The 25,456-nt window shown below is 36.0% G+C and overlaps 3 protein-coding genes across 3 annotated transcripts; all 3 read right to left on the bottom strand.

The window, feature by feature from the left end:
* Positions 1-198: 198 nt before the first annotated feature.
* On the bottom strand, positions 199-19,094 carry LOC107721613 (flocculation protein FLO11-like). The gene is made up of 12 exons (XM_016529717.1): positions 19,011-19,094; positions 14,206-14,346; positions 11,243-11,314; positions 10,945-11,074; positions 10,177-10,312; positions 9,879-10,040; positions 9,264-9,329; positions 8,984-9,121; positions 6,673-8,176; positions 2,769-3,754; positions 1,341-1,452; positions 199-1,262 (listed from the first exon to the last, which is right to left on the bottom strand). Exons 3-12 carry the CDS (start codon positions 11,298-11,300, stop codon positions 1,084-1,086), a joined length of 3,471 nt encoding a protein of 1,156 aa, XP_016385203.1. The 5' UTR covers positions 11,301-11,314; positions 14,206-14,346; positions 19,011-19,094; the 3' UTR covers positions 199-1,083.
* A 540-nt stretch (positions 19,095-19,634) lies between these two features.
* LOC107721614 (MIT domain-containing protein 1-like) lies at positions 19,635-20,547 on the bottom strand. The gene is made up of 5 exons (XM_016529718.1): positions 20,478-20,547; positions 20,298-20,384; positions 20,053-20,165; positions 19,885-19,945; positions 19,635-19,747 (listed from the first exon to the last, which is right to left on the bottom strand). Exons 2-5 carry the CDS (start codon positions 20,355-20,357, stop codon positions 19,652-19,654), a joined length of 330 nt encoding a protein of 109 aa, XP_016385204.1. The 5' UTR covers positions 20,358-20,384; positions 20,478-20,547; the 3' UTR covers positions 19,635-19,651.
* A 300-nt stretch (positions 20,548-20,847) lies between these two features.
* LOC107721562 (MIT domain-containing protein 1-like) lies at positions 20,848-22,573 on the bottom strand. Its single transcript, XM_016529648.1, has 6 exons — positions 22,093-22,573; positions 21,897-21,998; positions 21,456-21,592; positions 21,276-21,362; positions 21,031-21,143; positions 20,848-20,923 (listed from the first exon to the last, which is right to left on the bottom strand). Exons 1-6 carry the CDS (start codon positions 22,235-22,237, stop codon positions 20,848-20,850), a joined length of 660 nt encoding a protein of 219 aa, XP_016385134.1. The 5' UTR covers positions 22,238-22,573.
* Between the last annotated feature and the right edge of the window lie 2,883 nt (positions 22,574-25,456).

Here is a 25,456-nt window from a genome sequence, read left to right as displayed (position 1 = left end):
ATGTGTGTGTGTGTATATATACATATATATAGCAAAATTACACTGAAAAAGATTCTAAAGCTTTTTACACTGTGTAAAGTATATGTCATATTCATTTTTCGTTTTTAAACAATACTTGTTGTTGTGTTACTGATATTTTTTTTTTTTTTAAATAACAATAAATAACATATCACGTCTCAGATTCAGTAAGATGAATTTATTGGCCAAGGAAGTCGGTATTTTCAAAAGCAATCTCAAGGTAATTTGAAATATTCTTACAGTCACATAATTTAACATAAAATAATAGTCTTCAAACTTAATAGGTGTCAGAAAATCAACAGATGATACAATGTGACAATACATACAAATTCTCGGATGGAATTCATGGAAATAAATAAAATCTGTAATTGGAAAGGAAACAATCAAATGAATTATTTTCACTAGAAAACAATGATACAATGTGTTAAACCTGAGAAACATTGAGCAACATATTACATGGGAGACAATTACTGTATATTGTTGTTGTGTGTCTACACTCGTGAGTGGGTAAAACATACGGTACCATATGTTTCTGTTCCTGAGATCTCACTCAGGGTGCTTTTGATTGAGTCTGAACCTGAATTTGTTTCCCTCCCCTTCCACCTCTGATCTACTTTCTCAGTGTTTTCTATTGTGCTGCACTGTGGTGCATTTACAAAATACATTACCAGCAGCTGTTAGCCAGAGTTGCAAGAGAACATGACTTTAAAGCTCACAATATTAACTTCTCCTTTTTGTTTCGTTGGTACTTATCTCATGTGCATACATTCATACTTCACATGGAGACTATTAGGAGGTTTACTGACAAATGAATGTGCAACTTTCCTTCAATAATATACACAAGCAATAGTGGTTCACTTCCAGAACACACTGTTTTAACATCAACTTCAAAGTCTACTGAAGTTCACATGGAGCAAACCTCTGACTCAAGTACAATTGCTTGGATGCAACTTAGGAACCGGTAGCATGAAAATGCCCTCAGATCCTCCAACCTCAGCATCCAACCCCTTAATAGTTCTTTCTTGCACTTGTAAATTCTTCCTCCATGTGCATATAAATGTTTTTTTAGTCCATAGTCTTATCACTCCATGCCAGGGATTTCCTCTTGGCCAGCTCCATCCAGGATGGTTGGGCACTGTCACGGACAGACTGCAGAGGAGATGATGATGAAGGTGGCACTGATTTCTGCTGCCATTTATTCTCTCTGTCTGCTGACATCGTGGGAACAGAAGAGACTGATGCTTCTAGAAATATTGACACCAGATATGAGCATATACTTCAAAGGTAGCTGTCACGTAAAACTCATTGTTTCACCCACTTACGCATTGACAAACCTGAGTCGAATCCTGTGCCTGAGACCTTTGAGATCGGTCTGAGAGGAACTGTAGATTGAGATGTGGTTTGGGAGTCTGCTGTGGATTTCTGCTCACCTGTCTATCGAAATCAGTAAAAAGGAAATCTGAAAAAAATTCACAAAGCAAAACACCACAAACAGAACATACTGTACTGGATATTATTAGCAAATAGTACTCTTGTCCCCTCCATAAAGAGTCCTGTATTTTAAATTATAAATGTATAATTCATATTAATAATTAAAACTCAAACGTCCATGTGGCTTACAAATGTCCAAGGGATAAGCCAATTTTTTGGTTCAAAATAAGCACAGTTTGAACTCTAGTGACACCATGTGGTATTTTTTTTTTCACTCATCCTTTAGAAGAAACATTTTTTCAAAAATTCTTGTTTTTTGCTCCTATGGCAATGATCAAAGTCTTTAGATCTCTATGGATTATGAATTTCTTATTTTGTGAGTTTTGATTTTTGACTGTATTATGATATTAACTGCCCTATCTAACTATACCGTTCAAAAGTTTGGGGTCATTAATTTTTTGGGGGGGAGAAAATGAACACTTTTATTAAGCAAGGATGCATTATATTGATAAAAAGTGACAGTAAAAACATTTATAATGTAACATTTCTATTTTAAATAAATGCTGTTCTTTTGAACTTTCCAATCATCAAAGAATCCTGAAAAAAAAATGTATCATGGTTTCTACAAAAATAAGCAGCACAACTGTTTTCATGGCAGTGTACTGTATATAATATTACTGAGCCGTTTTTACCTGAAACAAGTTCAGTATTTTGAAATAACATTTATAATATATTTTACAAATCCAAATTTCAGTTGGATAAAGTCTCTAACTAGTATTACAATTTTTCCAGATTTCACAGCAAACCAAAAATTTTGTATGCTAGCTACCAGCATCAGAGTTAGCATTTGTTATTTGTGTTAACTTTTCACCAACATCCAAGTGACAGAAGTGGTATTAATTGAATTTAAAGGCATAACAAAAGAAAAAATGTTATATGTTATAATACGGACGTGGACGCATTTTTAAGTCTGTCATGTGACCCCCACATGTATTTACGCTAAAGTCGTTTTTCTTGACAAAAATGTGCTTCCAAACTAGTTTTTAATGACGTATAAAACATAAAAAAAAACAGAATTTGTGCGCTACAGTTGAACAAAAAATAAAAAAAAGATTATAGACAATCTTGCGAAATTTGATTGATAATTAGCATTTCAACATTTTGATGCGCTAAACATTTTTTTGTAAAACATGAATGGAATCTTGACTAGTGCGAAACAATCACACTCTTTTTTCTGAGGCCTAAGTAAGTGTCCTCTCTCTGGTTTATTTATAACTGAATAAACTGAGTGTGTTTAGAGATTACAGGAAAAATAATACCTTGGTTGCCGCAGTTGTTTGGTTCTCCCAGCGCTGTAAGAGCGAGGTCTTGTTTCCTGATCCTGCTGCCCACACTGGTCTGCCATCTTCAGGCCTAGTCCCCTTCCCCTGAGACGCAGACGCCCTGTCAGCTTTCCCTGAGAATACAGTGGGCTCTCTCTCCTCATTCTGAGGCTGATCCTTTGAGACAGTATTGGCAGACTGTTGGGACACTAGGTGGGACGTTAACTTTGGGCTTGACGATAGATGTGGGTAACCTGGGGGTGGTGTGGGACGCAGTATAGCTTGTGTGGGGGTCTGTGATGCTGCTCGCAGTGGTGATGATGGCTGGATGGGTGGTGTCTGTGGTGCCAACGCTTGTGATGGCTGTTTTGCTGTGTATACAGTGGTGGTTTGTGTGGTGGATGTGCATGTAACTGTAGACTGGGTTGGTTTTGTTGTCGAATTACAAATTTGAGACTTGGACTGAAACTGGACTTCTCTGGCACTGTCAATTTGAGATTGACTAGTGGTAGTCTGAGTTGAATTTGCCGAAGGCTGGCTTGTTGTTGTTTTAGTCTGAGTTTGCATCATCTGAGTGGTAGATTGTGTTGATCTTCCAGAATGCTGTGCAGATGGCAATGGTTTTGTTTCTGGAGGTCTCAAAAGAGGTTGTGTAGTCGTCGGCTGGCTTGAAATGGTCTGTGTGATTCTTGGATTGGCTTGTAAAGTGGACGTTTGGCTTTGTGGTTGTGTTGTGGTTAAGGTTGTTGGTCGTGATTGCAAGCTAGGAAACTCAGGTAGCCTACTGGTAAAGAGCTGTTGGAGACTTCTGGTCTTCTCTCTGGCCATCTCCATCCAGGACACCTCTGAAGCTGTAGATGTTGGTGCGCTCTCCTGAGAGTATACCGCTGTTGTCTCTTCTGGAGGCAAGTCTGCATCTTCTTTAGCTGGTGAAGGTACAATCTTAGTGGATTTGCTGGCTGATGATGAGGGCTGAGCAGGTTCTGAAAATGCAGAAGAATATTTATTTATCAAAATATCATTCATCTTATTTCGCCCCAAACCACAAATTTGCCAGGATGGAGGTGATCTAATCAACATGGGTTAAATGTGTAAATGCAAAATCAGGTATGACTTAATTCAGTGAATAGGTGTGCTCTTGTTTACTTGCTACTAAATGTGCGGCCATATTTACCATTGCTCTGTGAAATTTCATGGGCACGTTTGTACTGTCTGCATAAGATCACCGATGATCGTTTGGGCTTTATGTTTCAGAGATCCTTTTAGCCTTTTGACATCTGCATAGAAATTACAGACCTGACCCCACAGTCTACGTTTATATGGGTGCTAAATTTCCAAGGGTCTCCCCCCACCATCCAGAAGATGCTAAACAGAACAGTACTCTGATCTACCCATCTGACTTCAAACACATTCCAATGAGAAGACGATCACACTCAGCACCAGGCACCAAATGCCTATTTGTCCCAGTGAATTACCCCCACACTTACAATACACATAACGCACACACATAGAGACATTTCCTTTATTTTGGCCATGATTAAGCTGTTATAAAATGTATATGGTACATGCATGTGTCTTTGGTATGTTCCCCTATTATATTAGCCTAGTTACAACTCTTTATTGGTATTAGTTCAACTCTAGCCTAAATGCTTATATCCAGGTCTATACAGTATGTATCTCTGCTTTAATATCTTCTAGCCGTATCTTTCTTGGTATCAAATGATCTGCTCTTTATTTCCTAAACAATGGTGTACACTATGTGACTATGAAATGCATCATACTATTTTTAATATACTTTGGGTAAAACTGCACCAATTCTCCAGACTAGCAATAAACATGCAAATGGACTGTAAATGGAGACAAAGAAAATTTCTCCCACTCAAAATTCACACCTTGTATTGGCCATTCCACCAAAGATGGGTGTGACTGAGGGATCATTAAAAGACCCCTACCCAAATGTTCTGCAGAGAGTCCTCTCCTTGCGACACATGCCTTCTGACCTTTTTGGCACTTTACTCACAAACTAACTTTGTTTGCTAGAGTCACGTGTTCATGAGGATTAGGCTAATCATCCCATATAGAAAACATCACAAGTAAAATTAATCATGTTTATAAAGATAAACATGGGTTTATTATAGCCCACTTACAATTTACATGTCAGAGATCATTACAAATAAATTATTAAATGCTAAAACTGAATAAATTTAAATGAACAAACTTGGCGTTGCATTTGCAACCATTTGAAAACAGGGGGTGCTGCAGCCCCCTCAGCACCCCTATTTCACGCGTCCCTGGCCTTGCCTAATTTTTCAGACACCCATTCCGCATCAAAACCAATGCAAGTAATCTTTCTAGTAACTGTTAGATGCACTATAATTTTAACCCCTTTGTTAACTAGGGTTGGGAATGTGTAAAGCTTGCCATTCTCTCTCTCTCTCTCTCTCTCTCTCTCTGTTACTCATTTTTACCTTTTTGTAATCCTACATATATGCTTAGTAGGGCTGTCAAAATGGCTGAAAAACTAAATTCGAATTTTGTGCTTAAATATGATCAAAATTCGAATTATATTGGAATTTAAAATGCATAATTTCAGTTAGGGTAAAGAAAAGCTTTTGGCTTTTCTCCTGATGCCACAAGAGGGCGCATCGAGCATATTATAACATGACTATCTGTGAAAAAAAGTGCATAATGTTTATAAACCAATTATAATTAAGTTGCTTTAAAAACTATAAATTATTTTAAATTTGACGAATATTCGAAATTCAAATTTTTTTTTGACAGCCCTAATGCTTAGTTTAGCTGTGTTACACCTAGTCCCATTTATTAAACTTTTTCATATACACTCTTGTATTGATTGTCTCTGTGTTTGCTGCTCACAAATCAAGGTCACTTAAACGTTTGATTTCGTTACATGCTCTTGTGCTGTTTAGTATTAACCGTGAGAATCCTTCTTGGCCAGGAGAATAATCTTACTTTGAATTGATAAAAGATTGTAGCCTACTATCAGTTTGGTGGACGAACCGATCAGTCGATTGTACAATTAATTCTGCTACAGTTAACCGTAAATCTATATAAATATTAATAATTATAAAAAGTTATGAGTAATTATTAATATTGTGCCCTTTGAGCTAATTTACTACACGTTCAAGTGTTTCAAGTGAGGGCGACAACGTACCCCATGCAGATTTCACGTGAATTCACATGCTTACAGTATAGAAAGCTGAATAGAAAAGACTGAATAGAAAGCTGCTTGGTTTGAAAGCAACTTCTGTGTGAGCTGTGTTTCATGCATTGCTATACTATTGATAATAGACAGTGAACCTTTTTTGGCACACAAAATGTTGCTAATGTGCATGCATCTTGTAAGCTGTTGTAGCACCATTTTTTGTTTAGTATTGTTATTTGTTATAGTACAATTTTTGGATTGTAACAGAGCGTTAAGGAACCGGAATACCTACATTTTTTATGATTCTGTAATAATCACATGTGATTACTTATTGTACTGCTCTGCTGATTGCTATTCTTTTTAAATGATATTAAAATCAATGAATCATTAAATAAAGGTGATAAAGACTTTATTGGTTTAGTGATTTAGTAAAGTCCATTGTCTGTTCAATAAGACATGGTATAACTTAAACAGAGATCTATGAACCCAATCTACCTTTTGTTTACTCGGTTGAGTAACCGCTATCAGTGTAATTACAGACGGGCACAGTTAAACATTTGGACAAAGCAGCTTTCTAAAAGGTTTAACTCAGACAAGCACACAGACCTTTTCCTGGTATGACCTGAATCATCATCCACATAGGATATGTAGCTGTTCACATTCGTCATAATTGCAACTAAATAGGCCAGAGGCTTAATCTTCATGCACCTTGGGAAACCACAAAAAGAAACTCACCAGCCTGTCTGAGGATGCCAGCTCTCTCATTGTCCCTACAGAAGCTCTTAGGTGGTGAACCGAAGGAATGAACTGAAGTTGAGGATGCATCGGTTTGGAGAGGAGGGTCTTTGAGTTCAGCATGGACTCTTGTAGACTCCAAGCCAATGCACTGGTCTTCAGGTTCCACATAGCTGGTTGAATCAGACTGTGAGGCCGAAGGTGAAATCGGTGCACTGACTTCAACACTGTGGCATTTTACTTTGTCTTCTGATTGAGCTTTGTCCAAGCGAAATTTTAGTGAAAGAGAGGTAGAGCGAAGCTTCACTCCAAATGCATTTGTAGCCTCTCTCTCTTTTCCCACAGTCACGTCTTCCATCACATCCTCACGTGCCTCTTCTGCCACCTCCACCTCCTGTACTCCTTCTTCAGTAGCCTCTAACCCAATCTCCTGCTTCTCGTTGTCCTGACTCTCCTCCACATCCAAGGCCCGAGGGCGACTTTTTGGTAGATCTGTGAACTTTGTTGGCATCACTGGAGAAGTGTCCGTTTTGTCTTCCTTCTTTGAAGTTGGTGGCATGTTAGGACATGTGTCTTTTATCATTTTCTCAACTTGTGAACTTACTTGCCGCTCTATCTTGAAATTTAAAGGAGGTTTGACAGGAGATGGAGGCTCTTTTTTTAGTCCAGCTTGTCCAACCACTCCAGTGAAGCTTGCAGTCCTTGGCCGCTCTTGATTCTTGTCTGAGGAGACACTGAAGTGGAATGATCCAGACACAGTTCTCTGGCGTTTTATGGATTCTGTTTGAGTGTGATCTTCATGACTAATAGCCAACGCTGTGCTAACTGGCTGAAGAGTCCCAGACTCTTTTTTTTGTTTTTCATCTGTGGAAGGTATATTTCTCCTCAAAGATGATGGTCTCAGATTTATTCCACAAATCACATTGGTTGGAGCAAAAGCAGAGGCTGGGCGATTTTCGATATTTACTGCATTCTGAACACTGTATTTGTCAGTCTTGGTTTCTATTAGCACATCATTAGATTTCTCATCCTTCACAGGACTCAATTCTGGTGTGGTAGTTACACTTGGTCTTACAGTTGGGCTTACAGTTGACGCAATGGTACTTTGGCTGTTCTTGAGTAGTTTGGAGATACTGGGCATCTCACTCACTTCTGCTTTTCCCTTTTTGTCAATTGGCACCACTGGGATTGGCAGTTTGGCAACTGGTGACACAGCTGGAGTCGTTTCCCGTAGGCTAGGGCTTGGAGGTGATGTGGACAGGATGTTTCTCTCAAGCTCAGGTTCAGCAGAAACTTTTCTACTATCTCCAGCAGTATGCAGAGACATTAAAGGTGACACTAGAACTGGACTATTGATTTGTGAAGTCGTAAGCCTCTCCCCCCGTAAGACCTGTGAGGAATACGAGCGAGCGCGAGGTATCTCTTTTACGAGAGTCTCTTCCTCCGTAGTAGTCAGTGATTGGTCCAGATTGTTTAAACTCTCAGCTCGTGCTCTGCTTCCAGCCTACACAGGAAGTGCAATGTACAAATATAGAAAATCTATTAAATATGAACTGTTATATGGAAAAGAATATTTAAAAGTTCTGTTTTTCCAAAAGCAATAAAGTGCTTCAAGAAAAAGTCTTAAAACCCAGAAATGAGCATTTTTTAACTTCTGGACCTCAAATCAATGTTTTTTTTTTGGCTAAATGCCTGAAATAAGGTCTATGATTGACTATGAAGTATTGTCTATGAAGTTCGTGATATTTTCACATTTTATTCTACAACATTAAAATACGTCAGTAACACCCCACTCATGTTTTTTTTTTTTAAGTATTTACGTGTCTTGAAAAATAAAGTTGATAACAAGTGGCTAAATGGGACTACAGAGTTTGTTGAGAACATTAAACATCACGCCAAGCAGGTAAACGTATCTACTATCTAGTCCACTTTTACAGCATTGTTGTGTTTACTTTTCTAACTATTCTATTTCAAGCGTTCCAACTTGTAGATTTAAAATAAAGACTGAAAGAGTTGTCAGAAGATTAAACATGTTGACATTGAGGTTGTGCATAATGTAGTTTGTTTATAGCCTAACTTTAGCATTTTAATTCTGGCAGTTGTATTTAGGCTTTAAACTTCATAAAGGCTGATGAATTACACATTTTTGATTAACAAAACTTGTAAGAATCACAAACGTTTGTTGGTCACAGAACTTACTTTCTAAAATTAAATGGAAAAAATCAGATTGGCTTTTTGTAGAGGGAACCAAGGTGATGCTAATGGATACCAATGGATTATAGGTTTAAAAGGGTCCATTAAAAAGGCTCACCGAAGTGGTCGCCCTCTTGTTCTTGGCACTGGCTCTTTGGTTCTTAGGTTTGAGGGACATACGGTGACGGGCAGCAGAGTTGTCCAGGAGGGAAGTGAACTGTGGGGGAGTGCTAAAATCCACTGAGCCAGAGGCCTGGAAGGAAAGGGGAGCACACATTTAAAAGGGACATTAGACAATATTTTAGACCAAATAAACCATTCAAATTTAAGCCATGAATCAGATGTATGAATGACAGGTATAATGTCAACACATCAGTGAAATGACAGCAAGCTACATTTTCTTCCTCCTCACTTCCTGTTCCAGCTAAGCTCAAGGTGCTATGGTTCTTTGGAGGGACAGAAAACTGAAAACATAATAACAATGAGGTTTACATCATACAGGTGCATCTCAATAAATTAGAATGTCGTGGAAAAGTTCATTTATTTCAGTAATTCAACTCAAATTGTGAAACTCGTGTATTAAATAAATTCAGTGCACACAGACTGAAGTAGTTTAAGTCTTTGGTTCGTGGGTTTTTGTTAAATGTGAGCCAAAATCATCACAATTAAAAGAACCAAAGACTTAAACTACTTCAGTCTGTGTGCATTGAATTTATTTAATACACGAGTTTCACAATTTGAGTTGAATTACTGAAATAAATGAACTTTTCCACGACATTCTAATTTATTGAGATGCACCTGTATTTAAGCTGGGGTATCTCCAGCAGTAATGGAGACACAAAATGAGCCACGCAAACTCATGCAGATGTTTGATTAATGATAGTCTGAAAGGCCAAAGCTATGCAGAAAACATGCATTTATAACCAATACATACACATATTGGTGACAATAAACTAACATTCACTGTGTCACAACAAAGATACTGGAATGCTGCTGTATTATAGTTGAAGCACCTTGTCCGATATGCTCATGTATAGTCCTTCACCGCGGGATACTTCAGAGGGGCTACGAGGAAGGCCATCATCTTCTGAACTTCCACCTAAGTCTTCACGCCGTTTAATGGGCAACAGAAGGGGGGGAGGACCTAAATTCAGCTTCTGCTGCTGGAGTTTCATCTGATCAACCGAAAAAATCATCTTAAAACTATTTGAAACATTTCCGTCAATCACACTGATAAGTGTTTATAAAGTCAGATATTTTAGCTATAATAAGCGTGTTTAGTGTTTTGTGTGTGTGGTTTGTCATAGTCACCTGCAGAGCTCGAACTTTGCCATGAATGCTCTCTTGAGACAGAATTCTTACTGGTTCAGGGTCTGAATGACTGTGCTCTGCCTGAAAAATGCTGTCATGTGAAAATGCCCGGGACCCCAGCATGCTTTTGGAACAAAAAAAGAACATTTGTTATGGAAATAAAATATAGTTTAAATTTATATTAAATGTGTTTAGCTGAATATGAGTGCTTTTTGGCCCACTTATTTAGAACTTAAGTACATTTTATTTGTACACATTTGTAATGGTGAAGTTTATTTCAAATATATTAAATTTGAATCTAATATTCTAATAACACACTTCAGTTATAATTATAATCAAGTACTTTAACATGTGCTTTAGTATGTTAGTCAACACATTAAAATAAATCATTTAAGCATGTCAAAATAATATTAAAACAGTAATTTAAAATATACCTTAAAGCAAAACATTTAATTTTATATTATTGCAAACTTAAGTACTTTTCAAAAGTCTATTTAAGTGTGTTAATAAGCATGAAAGTTTACTCTCTTTAAGTACACTTAAGTGCCATTTTACTTAATTAAGATTATCTGCAAGTAGAGTTTTTTAAATATACTTTTAAGATTTGAAGTACACATTCAATGCAATGAAGCACATTACTTTTTCACAAGGGCTTCATTGATTTTTTTTTACTTTATGATCAAACTTTGTACATTTTTAATTTGTCCATGATAACATTTGAGTTTAGCTTTTCTTAAATCAAACCATGTTGACACTTTGAACACTTACTCTGAGTCTTCCACACTCCATGAGATGTCACTTTCAGACTGACTCTGCTTCATACCACCATCATCTTCTTTCCTCCTTATCTTCCCAAACAGGCGTGACTTAAAAGACTTTAACCTAGACTTCTTCCTTCCTAAACATCAAACATTTCATACCTTTAGATTGTGTATTTCATATATTATAATTAACTGACAGTGGATTAAAAGAGACAAATATCTAGCACAATAAATTACTGATTTTTTTCCTTTTTATAAACGTCCTTTCTGATGACAGCATTGAGACTTACTGAAAGATTTCTGACCTGTTAAGTAGTCACTGCCTTCTCCCTCTGGGTCTCCTGAAGCCTCCAGAACATTCATCTTCACCGGTACAGCTGTTAATGAGGACAGTTACACAGAAATCAGATGAGATAGAACGAGGAGTAAAAAAGAAATACAGGCGGGGTTTGGAAAACGTCAGTGGAATTATTAAAGGAACTAGTCTAGTTTAGTAAGACAATAGCAAATTATAGTTTACTAACTATTAACTGTTAATTGTTGTCTTTAAATTCACAATAGAGTAAGGTAGTTGTTCTACAAAGGAGAGCAGCAGACAAGTAATTTATTGACACATAAAATATTAGAGGAATGTCATAACTCTGGTGTGGCAACGTGCCTAAATTCTGTATCTGATAACAGAAGACTTTTATCAACCCAACAGAGACCAAAGGTTTCATCTGCAGTCACATTTTCCATGTGATCAGACACTTGTATTTTCATCTACACTACCGACAATTGTGTATGTTACATACTTAAAACGTTAAGAAAGTAATACTTTAATTCAACAAGGATGCATTGACTTGAGCAAAAGTGACAGTAAAGACATTTATAACGTTACAAAAGATTTCTTTTGAACATTCGATTCATCAAAGAATCCTGAAATAAAATATATCAGTTTCCACAAAAAAAAAAGTAAGCCTGGAGTAATGGCTGCCATCACAGGAATTAAATACTTTTTAAAACATATTAAAATAGAAAATATTTACTTGTAATTGTAATAATATTTCACAGCATTGCTGTTTTACTGTATTTTGGATCAAATAAATGCAGCCTTGAGCATAAGAACACGTTTAAAAAAAATCCTAAAGACCCAGACTTTTCAATGGAAGTATATGTAAGTGAATACACATCAGCAGCATTTATCTTTCATTAAATCTGTAATGTGCTGTATGAATCACATAGGGCATATTAAAAGCAGACTGCTTTAAAGGCACAATATGTAATTTTGGCCCGTATTTGGGCGCGTATTCAAAATAAACAAATAGACAAAGGCGTAGTTTGATGACCCCGTGACTGAGTGTGGAATCATGGGAGTTGTGGTCTTCATCCCCACAGGCAGGCGACACAATGACACTATGGACACGGTCCGTGTCACTAGTTAAAATTGCTTATTTCTCTGGATTTAAACATTCTTCGAAACATTTGGGATAATGTAAGTACACAAGTCAGCAAAATATAGAACACTGTTCTAGTGGTTTTTGGATATTTTAATTAAAAAATCGTACATATTGTGCCTTTAAGTCAGGGGTCAGTACCGTAGGCATGTGTGCTTCCATTGGCATTCAAGCTAGATTATTATTATAGTAGTACTCTCCTCATTTTCAAACTGAGTTTGTGACTTCCTCCAGGAACCAGTTGTCTTGTTCACATGGACTTTAAGTGAAATATGTGAGACTGTATTCTTATTTTGAACAATGTGCGTCACACTTATTTCAACACTATGGGTGTCCATATCATTTATTATAACAACAAACATTTCTTATCGCTGACCATGCCTTGATAACGCAGATATGCAACAGAAAAAATACATGCAAAGTCCATCCAGTCCATACCTTTTTTGACAGTTGCTGCTCTAATGTGTTTGCTTGCCTAATTTACACAGAAGAATCTCCAATATGCAAACTATCCAACAGTATGCAAACTATTGTTAAACTAAATAAAATATGTCTTCATGTTTGAGTACTCAAGACCGAATTCTTATGTATTCCTTTGGGGGAAAAAAACATTATGCAGACTATGCAGTGCATATAAGAAATGGATACATAATCAGCATGTAACAGCTTGTCAACGTGCCTTTTTCCTTAGTGTAAGCAGTCACTGCAATGTTAACAAAGCCGATACCTACAGTAGCATCAGACACAAATCACAAAGAATATGAAGATTATCTTTGGGCTGGATGACACTGCATAGAAATCACTGTAAGATTTCACTCAGCACTAATCCTACAACTACAGATTTATCAGAAACTTCTGGCACAGCCCAACTAAAAAGGCCTGATATAATGCCATTACAAATACACACAGTGGCAGAAAAACAATGGACCAAAAACGAACCTTGTTTACTGTCACGCTAGGTGCTTATAAATGAGTGCATGACGACGAATAAATAATCCACAACAGTCTTTTAATAATAAATCCACAAGGAACACAGAAGAATCACTAGAACCAATGTGACACAAACAATAACCGGCAAGGAACTGAACAAAGCAGGGAGTATAAATACAAAAGCAAGTGAGGAACTAATGACTTAATTAATGGAACCCAGGTGAACAGAATGACATAATTAAGACAACTCAGGAAAACTAGGTCAAAGGAAAACTAACAGACAAGTAACAGTTACATTCAATACCGTTAAAAAAATGCTCACCAAAATTGTATTCATTTTGATCAGGAATACAGTAAAACTGCAATATTGTGAAATATTATTACATTTTCAAATAACTGTTGTCTAATTTAATATATATTTAAAATGCAATTTTTTCCTGTAATGGTAAATGGTATCATTACTCCAGTCTTTAGCGTCACACGATCCTTCAGAAATCATGCTGATTTGCTGGTCAAGAAACTTTTCATATTATCAACGTTGAAACAGTTGTGCTGCTTTATTGTAGATGTTTTAGTAAAACAGTGACACATTTTTTAAGGATACTTTGATGAATAAAAAGTTCAAAATAATTATTAGCATTTATTTAAAATAGAAATCTTCCGTAACATTATACAATGTCTTGACAATGTCACTTTTGCTCAATTTAATGCATCTTTGTTGAATACAAATATTTTCTTTCAAAAGCAAAAATCTTTAAACATTAATACTAATGATTACTGATTGAATATTCATTTATTATATATAAATAATGAAATTGCTATGAATGATGATGTACTGTAATTACCCTGGAAAACAAAACATAAGTACTTCAAATAATATTAAGCAAGATAAATGTCATCACTTAGTCGGTAAAAATCCTTCTCTTTCCTCTTTTCTGTGTGATTTAGCTTCTGTACTTCCGTTTAAAAGATGCACATGTCCTTACATCCTATGAACCACGGGAGCTCTGTCCCAATCACAAACATGCATAGAGATGGAGGAACTGGAAGACAGACCAGAGAAAGAGCAAAATCAGGAGAGGAACTGGTGAAAAATAAAGCGAGGAAGAGGAAAAAGAAAAGGAAAAGCAGGCTCTGACAAAGAGCTGCATTGATGGATGGACACACTGACTGGCAAACTCTGTTACATTTTCAACTCATGCTTTTCCTGCACGCTTAAGCTCCTTACTAAACACTAAACAGCTTTTAGAGCACAGAGAGTGTGCTGCGGCTGGCCGGATGCAGAGATGATGAAGGCATCAGTCTATATAACACACCATCCAGCACTCTATCAGCAAGAGCAAGTGTATGTTGATAGTAAGAGCATAAGGAAGCTATTTGATAAAAAAATGTAACATGAACAGAGCCAGTCAGGCCAACTGCAGGTAGCGAGAGCATCACATCTGATTTATATTCCTCTTGTGTTTGTAAATGATTTGTTAAAGAGACTATTGAAAATATCACTGTTAAGACAACCGAACAACTGTCATTTGCGTCAGTCATGTATTTGCATTGACACGTCAGAGTAGTTCAGTTTTGTATGCAAATCATGTAAATACCGTCATATTCCATTCAAAGGTCGCTTAACCTGGATGAAAAAAATTACCAGTTCTATTTTTGCATATATACCGTACACTACAATTCAAAAGTCTGAGGTCAGTATGATTTTTTAGAAAGAAATGAATACTTTTATTCAGCAAAAGCACATTAAATTGTCCAAAAGTGACAGTAGAATTTTTTTAATACATGTTGTTCTTTTGAACTTTCTATTTATCACAAAATTCTGAAAAAAAAGGATTCCACAAAAATGATAAGCAGCAAATGATAAGCAACAATTTTTCAATTGTAAAATTATCTTATGATATTACTGTTTTACTGTGTTTCTGATCAAATAAATGCAGCCTTGGGTGGCTTTTTTCAAAAACATTTTTTCTTTCCAAAAAAACAAAAACAAAAATACTTTTCAACCCCAAACTTTTGAACGGCAGTATACATGTAACAAATGTTACAAATATAGGGCAAAATATTCATTTGAATTTGCCATATTACCAAGTGAGAGATGAATTTGACATCAACAATAAGATACGAAAAGCATTTTCTTCTGTCTTTTAAAATATTACAAGTCTATTTATTTTGCTGTCTTAACCACATGTGGTTAGTTACATTTTATTAATATTTGACTGTATCATGGAAGACTAATCAGTTAAGAGCCACTTGTTAAACTACTCCATCAGCATCTGAATCAGACTCATGATCTACTTCTCTGTATTGCGTATATATGACAAAAACATAAACGAGCAGAGTGCTAATCTGTGATGCTGAGATCATGAGAATGTTTAGATTTGTACGGTTAGGTGATATGGTGGAGTTGAGCAGATGATGTGCTTCCTTTCCCTCTGTGCAGACAAACGACAGGAGCGTTCAACTCCCTCCTGTCCTGTGTGTTACTATAAGTAACTGTGAAAGTAGGCTACAGCCTATTTGAAATGTTTAAAAGGTGAGATAAAGAAATGACAGACAAGGCTGTCAAAAGAAAGTATACTGGGTCCATTGTAGACATACACCTATACATTTACATCTCCTTAATTGACTTTTTAACCCTATGTTACTCTCTCATTAAACTACCCATTATCAAGACTAATCAGTTAAGAGCCACTTGTTAAACTACTCCATCAGCATCTGAATCAGACTCATGATCTACTTCTCTGTATTGCGTATATATGACAAAAACATAAACGAGCAGAGTGCTAATCTGTGATGCTGAGATCATGAGAATGTTTAGATTTGTACGGTTAGGTGATATGGTGGAGTTGAGCAGATGATGTGCTTCCTTTCCCTCTGTGCAGACAAACGACAGGAGCGTTCAACTCCCTCCTGTCCTGTGTGTTACTATAAGTAACTGTGAAAGTAGGCTACAGCCTATTTGAAATGTTTAAAAGGTGAGATAAAGAAATGACAGACAAGGCTCTCAAAAGAAAGCACTGGGTCCATTGTACACGTACATCTAGACATGAACTTACACTTCACTGACTTTTTAACCCTAAAAATGTTACTCTCTCATTAAACTACCCATTATCTCTGAGGATGGAACGTTTTGTATCTGGCGCTCAGCAAAGCACAGGGCAGCTTTGCCCCAGATACAGGCATAAATCTGTGTCAGGATCTAGAGTTGGCCACAAATCCCTCTCCTTTCCTCCTACTGGACAAAAGTCAGCTCGACATCTGGGTGAATTTCAGCCAGCCTACATTATGCGTTCGGCCTTCAATATAATCCATCTGTCAATTTACATTTTCATATTCAGACATGCATATTGAAGGGAAGCAAAAGTAATCTGCACATATGTCTCTTTTAATGTAAACCCGTTTTTTCCATGGAACATTTTACTACTGCTATAGTGACACTTTCCTCCAATTATTGCTGGACAAGAAAATATATTGACATTGTATGCTGAATTGTTTCAGATATTTATGGCCTGCTTGCATTCATGTCATAATCTGATTTGATTTATATATTTTCCTTTAAATGTCCTCTTAATCAACATTGTGGTCTGTGGCAAAAATATTCTACACTTATGTTATATACACATTTTTATCAATCTTCATAGTTGAAGCACATTGCACACAGCTTAGCGAACGTGTTTCAATGTATCTGTACAAGTACAGTGTAACAGTAATATTTAGACTATTGTTTTTGTCATGATAATTCATAAGCAATAGGGGAATGTTAGTTGTTATAAGGGCTGTAGGTTTTGAGTGATACCGAAACACATATATGCTTGTTTCCTCTAGCAGTGGTTTTGTATGTTTGGATTCAAACACCTAGATCTCTTAAATTAATATAATTTTTGTGAACTCAGTGTATGAATGAATTTATGAATACTTTGAAATATTCTGAATTGTTATTTCATTGTTATTGCTGAACAATATTTTGAATTGTTTTTATTTCTGTCATTTTCTGTTTTTTTATTGAAGTTGTTTTAATAATTTTGTTGTTTTTATATTTTTATTAGTTTTTTTCTCAAATGTCTACATAGTTTTTATTAAATTTATTTCAGTTTTATTTTTAGTACATCAAGTTGAACTAAATGAAAATGAAAAATGTTGCCTTAGCTGTATAAATAAAATACAGTAAGTTTGTTTTTTATACTTTATTTTATTTCAAGTTTTTATTTACTTACTTAGTTTTAGTTAAGTTTAGTTTGCCTGATCAGTCCTACAATTAAAATTACTAAATAAGCATGTTTTTCTAGCTGTTGGGTAACAAGTAAACACAATAAAACCACACTAGCATACATTCAGTTAAGATTTAACTATTACATAGAAGTAGATTTTAGGGATTTTTTCATAAATGTTAGGTCAGGACAAATTGTCATGTATTTTCAATTTAGTAATCTTATACAATTGATTAATTATACAAATATTTTGTAGTTTTGCTGGTCAAATTATTGGTTTTATATTTTTGTTAAGTTACATTTATGCTACTTTTTAAGTTTTTTTTTTGTTGATTTTCATAATTGTTGATTACCCCGTATGCATGATACACTACTCATTCATGTTCTCACACATTAAAAATGTGCATTAAATAAACCGTGTCTTTTGTTCTGTAAAATGATGACTTTATATGTCTACAAAAACTCAATGAAAAATATCAACTGCAGTAAAGTGAGACTGCTGTCCTCCCATATCATTTAAAGTATTAACCATGATATACAGTCATTCACACATACATACAGCATGTGGTCAGATAGTCAAATCATCATCACCATCGTCACAGTGAATCTTACAAAACCTCTGTCGAATGTTTATGGTTATATATTTCACTTCAAAATCATAGGAAATTACATTTTAGCACTGTTAAGACTAGTAGCATTGTGCCAGTGTTTTATGGAAATTAAGCACAACACTTAGGCCTACCCAAGAAAAAGTCAATAAAATTATCTAAATTGCTAAAAATGCAACGTAAAATTATTTAAAAACAACAATAAAACAAACAAAAACAAATTTGTATTACAGAGGAATCATGCTGAATTCTCATGAAAAGTGTCACAATTCAAAAACATCTTAATGTCCGGGATATGTTTCATGAGATTCACCATCCTGACCATCATCGCTCCAGTCTGCTCCCTTGAGAGATGAATAGTGTTATTTACAGACAACGCTCTATATTTTAATGAACTGAGATGAGGAGCACATATCGAGATTAAGGGCGATTATAGATTTAATCTCCTCCTGCGGGGAATTCGTGCGTGTTTCATTGTAAAAAATGGTTTCTAATATGACAGGCAAAAGAAGCAACTCAGACAAACATGTCCAAGCAAACAAATACGACAACAACACCGACTGCTTTTTATTTAGTTATTCAAATCAACACCACCAGTCAACAACAGTCCTTGTCCTTCCACCAACAGCAAGCCTTTTATAGTATGAATGTCCCAAATCCATTGGCCCATATAAATATGACTTTATATAAAGAGATACGCATTATGTGGGTTATCGTTTAATCAGTACATGTCACAATATGCGCATATTTCGGAGTTTTAATTTAGAAAACAAAACAAAAACTTACCGTAACCACTATAACAATATCTTAAATCAAAATTAACACGACAACTGACATTATGACTGTCCTAAAACTTAATATAAATATAATGTAGTCGCGTATACTCACATTCTGAGGTAAATCATTGAGAAAGTGCAGGCGAGGTGATCTCTGGCATTCACTTGCTCTTTAACTGAGCCTGTGGAGCAAAACACCGTCCTATCAAGCCATACGTGACGCTGAACACAAGGTGTAATATAAACGCAAATCATTCGCTTTTGCATGATGAGTGGAGCTTCACTCGCTGACCACGGGATGGCGCTGCTGATGCACAGAATATATATTTTATATCAGCATTGTCAGTAAAAACACGCCTTTACAAAACGTTTTTATAAAGGGCGCTTACTAGTGACGAACATTTTACAGACTACTACCTTATTTACAAATGCACTTCGGTTTTTATCTTAATTACAGAAGCAAACATATAATAAATACATATCAGTATCAATCACCTTATCATATAGCCTACTAGCGCTCAAATTGTTTGAAAACAGCAGAATAGAAGTAATGGTATAGAGAAGACCTCTGAATATTCCTTTGTAATTCATATCAGAACATTTTAAAACAGGCAATAAAATCAGTTCTTTTGCATTATTTAAAAGTTGTAAATGGGATCAAAAGGCACATTTCCAGTTGCCCGGGTTGGTATGTGAGGATTGCATTTGAAATGACGTCCCATAGATATGCCAGACAGTGCTTTTGAAGTAAGATTATGTCTTCTTAGTGTGTTTTGTATGAAACACGTCCACAGTAGTCTCATGACACTCTCTAAAATCGTAATCACAGTATCCTACAGAGAAGCGGCCCTTAAAAAGAGAGAAAAAAAGTCTTAAACGTCCATTATGCAAACATGCACAAATAGTAGTTTTTTTTTTGTTTGTTTTAATAAATGCTTAATAAATGTGAATGTGCAAACATGATAACTGTTTCATTTAGGTGGTACCTTGGGTTTTTTGAAATAATCGAGTCCCCTGCCAATCTTAATAATCCAACCATTATTAAACCTGAGAAAACAAAATTATATAGATTATAGACACAGAACAAAGTTGTAACATTAACGCCCAGTGTGTTTGCTGTAATATACAGTAAATGAGAATGATTTGAGATGTACCTGATCTCCCTGTCATGAATAGTAGATGAGTACTGAATGTCCAGACAGACATTTTGACTCCGTAGCGACTGCTTTATTTCTGCCAGGGCACTGGTTTGCTGAGCAGAGCTGTCCTGGAAAACCACAAGATTAAGGTCAACTTTAATGGAAGCCTCTGATGAACAAAATGACACACATTATACATAGCTGTCTGTGTGTTAGTCAATGCAAATCTAAAACGGTTTGTGGAAGTTGGAAAATCTTACCTCATCCTGCGAGGTCAGAAGGTGAATCGTCTTTACTTTACACTGGCATTTCAGCAGCATTTCACAGAAACGAAGGAAATTATACAACTGGCAAAACAAAACATTTGTAATGTGTCATTCTGAGATACATTACTGCTCTTTTCTATACAGTACATTCAGAAGCATCACTGTAGTCTCTACCTGATGGACATGCCGTACATAAGGGTCTTCCACCCAGACTTCAGTCAGTCCGTCTCTAATATAGGGTTTGAAGAGGGATTCATAGCTGAAACCAGTGGAACTGTCTGCTATCTTTATCTGCTCATGGTATTTACCCTCTGACAGATGAGACAACAATGAGAAAACTGAGCCAATGTGAAGAGTAAGTCGTTTAAGCCATGGGTTTTCAATCTTGAAGATGCCACGGACCCCCAAATATGATCAACCCTAAAATTTATTAGGCAGCTGCACATTAAAAAAAAGAGGGGGGAAAAAAAAGTCTTTTACATATCCATTATGCAAACACGCACAAATAACCGGTTCTTTTTTGAATATTTCACAGGTTTATGTTTCACTTAGGTGGTACCTTTGGCTTTTTGAAATAATCAAGTCCCCTGCCGATCTTAATAATCCAACCATTATTAAACCTGAGAAAACAAAATTATATAGATTATAGACACAGAACAAAGTTGTAACATTAACGCCCAGTGTGTTTGCTGTAATATACAGCAAATGAGAATGATTTGAGATGTACCTGATCTCCCTGTCATGAATAGTAGATGAGTACTGAATGTCCAGACAGACATTTTGACTCCGTAGCGACTGCTTTATTTCTGCAAGGGCACTGGTTTGCTGAGCAGAGCTGTCCTGGAAAACCACAAGATTAAGGTCAACTTTAATGGAAGCCTCTGATGAACAAAATGACACACATTATACATAGCTGTCTGTGTGTTAGTCAATGCAAATCTAAAACGGTTTGTGGAAGTTGGAAAATCTTACCTCATCCTGCGAGGTCAGAAGGTGAATCGTCTTTACTTTACACTGGCATTTCAGCAGCATTTCACAGAAACGAAGGAAATTATACAACTGGCAAAACAAAACATTTGTAATGTGTCATTCTGAGATACATTACTGCTCTTTTCTATACAGTACATTCAGAAGCATCACTGTAGTCTCTACCTGATGGACATGCCGTACATAAGGGTCTTCCACCCAGACTTCAGTCAGTCCGTCTCTAATATAGGGTTTGAAGAGGGATTCATAGCTGAAACCAGTGGCACTGTCTGCTATCTTTATCTGCTCATGGTATTTACCCTCTGACAGATGAGACAACAATGAGAAAACTGAGCCAATGTGAAGAGTAAAAGTCGTTTAAGCCATGGGTTTTCAATCTTGTAGATGCCACGGACGCCCAAATATGATCAACCCTAAAATTTATTAGGCAGCTGCACATTATCATTATATAATAATGTGAATATTTATTTTAATCACATTATATATATATATATTTAAAAAAAAAAGGCTTTTCTCCAAACTCTTCCACAGTCCTTTGTAGGTTCCTGGAGCACAGTTTGAAAACCCCTGGTTTAAAGCACTTTTTTTTGTTGTTGAACCGACTACCTTCTTTCAGTTTGTTCACATGGTCTTTGATCTGTTCTGCTCGGTCCATGTAGCCCTTGATTTTCTCTCTGTAGTGGCCCTTCTTTGAATCATCTTTTACAGCTAGAAAAACAGTGATCTTATTTATTAAGAATACCATCTCAGTCCATTCAGCAAAAGAAAACGTTTGCCATTTCCACACTGTTTTTAATCATACCTTTCAGTACATCCAACAGGAGCTGGATCCCTTCCTGGTAGCACACCAGAGCCTCCTGAAAGCGTGAGCTGTGGTCGAGCTCCACGGCTCTCTTTAAGACAGAGATTGCGGAGCTCTCCATGCCCGGGAGGAAATCCTGAGCCATATCGACTTTCTGTGACAGAAGCAGCAGACTACAACCCGACTGACACAGATTCTTGCATGTGCAATGTTATTGTGTATTAACAGGAATAGTTTTGTACTTGTTAAAGCTCTTTCAAAAACGGGGGAAATAATAATTATGTGAAGCGCACCACTGCCAACACCACAATTTAAGAAAATAAAACCTTGAAAACCTTCAAATTTGGAGGGTTTTCGTGATCCAAAGTTACACTGAATCAATGGAAGCACATTTATTTGTTTAAAATTAATTCAGCAGTAGCGTATCAATTGTCTTCGAAGGCGAATACAACTTTTAAAATCAGACGCTACTGTATGTTTATACGCTTCCGGTAGGAACTAAAGCGTGAATACATCCGTTTCTATTATGTTGAAGGACCAACTCTCGTTTCCGCTGGTCAATAAAAGTCTATAAATTAAAAGTCAAAAAAGTGGTTCTACCAAGTACGTTATGAATCACAACAATGCATCATTCAATAATTTATCTACAAACAAATAATAATAGATAAAATTGTAGATAACAATTTATCTACAGAAACTATATTATATATTAAAATTACATTATTAAATGCATTAATTTGTTCATTTTTCACAATATGTACTTGATGTAGGCCTATTTAAATTTAAACAACACTCATATCATGTTATCATTATTATAAGTTTATTTAAGCACAGCATATATGCCACATATTTGCACACATTGCATAGGCCTATATTAACTTTTTTTTACGTCAATGTAGCAAAAAACAAATACTCTAATAAAATGTTTGAATTATTCCTATAACAGCGTGTTTTGTGTGAAAAACATTCCCTGTAATTTCCAGACATTATCATTTTGAATTGACATTACAATAATCAACAGTAAAACATAGAAATATGGACTGAGGGGCTAAAATGGTTAAGAAATGTTTCGGTGAGAAATTGATGTGATAAAAGTTGGTATAAAGGGATGTTTTGGAAACTGCAAACTGATTTTTTGAGCTCATCCACTGTGAATTCTCACTACAGTCAGAAAATCGAATGGTGTTGAGCAGCTCCTGGTGTTATCAAAATTGCATTCCAAACTGCATTTCATAGCCAACATATGGTTGTGACACACAAAATCCTAGCCCAATTACGTACAAACTTAACACTCACAGAGCTAGTGTGACTTTATTGAACACAGGGCAGGTGAAATATTTAGGATAATGGCAGACTTTGCTTGAGTTTTTATGATTTCATGAATATCACAGTGTTTACAAAATGTATAATAAAATAGCTATATTTTTAATTAACCATATTTGGACACAGATCAAGGTGAATATCAAGGTAAAAATGTGGCTATTTCAGCTAAACTGTTTAGAAAAACTAACAGCAGGTAAATGTGTGTCATCTCTTCATAGACTGTGACTTGATTTGCGTATTACCCAACACAACAGTTTTTTTTTCCAGTGATGCCATAGAAGAAACCAATTTTTTTTAACGTGAAGAATTTTAATAATCTAAAGAACCTTTTTACACTATAAAGAACCCTTTGTGCAGTAGAAAGATTCCATGGAATTTAAAGGTTCTACACAAATGCCAATAAATAACCTTTATTTTTAAGAGTTAAAGTTTTAGAAAAGTAAAAATATTGAATTAAAAACATATTTTTGTGTATTTATTTTGCTCTTCTCCTGTTACTCATTGAGTCCAGTTTTCATTAACGTTTTCCCTCTCATCACTGCTTTTTTTCTCCTGCTTGTTCATAAAGGGTCAACGATGACCACAAACAACATCAGAACATGAGAATGAAAAGCTGGCTGGGCCGCTCCAACAATTTTAACAGCTGAGCAAGCCCATTTTATTCACTGTTATGTGGGTGTAGTAGGGGGTGTTCTTTTAATGTACACAGTTTAAGACTTGGGTGGAGCCGTATTTAGTGAGGAAGCATTTTATAGCTTAAATGGCTGAGAAGATTAAGTGAGAGCAAAGGACAGATGTGGTCAGGGCAGCTGTGGTGTGGAAACCTAGCCTGCTGTCTGACCAGCACCACAGTAACAGCATACTTCCCATTCTTCCTCCAAACCTCAGAGCAGCCACACCATTTCCTCTCGCCAACTGCCCAGATCTTCCTCCTGCTTTGGCATGAATGGAGGTTGGAAGAGTTGTTCAGTCAGTCTGTGTACAGTTGTAACTATGGAATGTAATTCATTACCATGTCTTTGTGGTGGATTTTTATTTTCCGTTATATAGCATCTTTGGTAAAGGCTACGTGGTCATGATAACGTAGCATATATGTAATGCCGCTGCTATTAGAAGGAAACTGTGTCCAAAATAGCATGTTTTCTGGAAACTAAACACAGACTGGCCTGATCAGGATGAAGTTATGATAGATGTTTATTAGAAGTTAATTTTGAGTCTCTGAATATAAACTTAATATTGTTAACTAAATATTGTAGACATTCTGGGCGAAAGAAAAAAGGTTTTAAATAAATAAATAAATACATACATTTTTGCTTGATGGCATATTGAAGTAATGGTGCCATGGAACGAAAGTTCAGTACTTGAGTCATGCGTTGATTCAGGATTCGACGTCAGACTGATTCAGATCGGTAACTCGAGTTGAATGTTTTGATTAAAAGAACCGACCCATGACAATCATTTGTTCGTGAATCGGACTATCGTTTTGTTTGTTAGCGTGCAGGTTCAAGAAACAATGCACTGTTCAGTGACTCATGACTCAAGTACTGAACAAGCGTTTGGTAAGTCATGTAAGAAATATGTAGGCCTATTTAAAATTGAATTTGTCCATCGATATTGCTCATTAAATTTATTTCTGACGTAGCATGATCGCACCACCATGTTCACACCACTTGGTGACCAACTTGTTTCCACTTTGCATTCCACAGGGGTGTTTGTAGCCTTTAATCAGTACTAGGACATAGGCCCCCCATCAAAAACATATCCAATATTTTTCCAGGGAACGTTCTCAGAACTTTGTCTAACGTTCTGGCAAGGTTCTGAATAAACATTCTTCCAGTAACGTTAACAGAACGTTCATTCAAAGTCACCTTGTCTTTATTACATTCTCAAAACATTAGCACAATATGTTATTTATACATCGTTTATAGAACTTTTTTCTGAAACATTTTAGTTGGACGTTCATCTAAGATGGTTTAGAGAACATTCAAAAGTAACATTCCCATGTTTGCAAGATAATAAAATGGGGCGTTCCCCTTAAAGG

The sequence above is a fragment of the Sinocyclocheilus rhinocerous genome, unplaced genomic scaffold (genome assembly GCF_001515625.1).
Source record: "Sinocyclocheilus rhinocerous isolate Xijiao unplaced genomic scaffold, SAMN03320098_v1.1 scaffold30, whole genome shotgun sequence".
Classification (NCBI taxonomy): Eukaryota; Metazoa; Chordata; class Actinopteri; order Cypriniformes; family Cyprinidae; genus Sinocyclocheilus; species Sinocyclocheilus rhinocerous.
The sequence above is the reverse complement of the archived record's forward strand: the minus strand, read 5'-3'. Positions and strand labels throughout refer to the sequence as shown.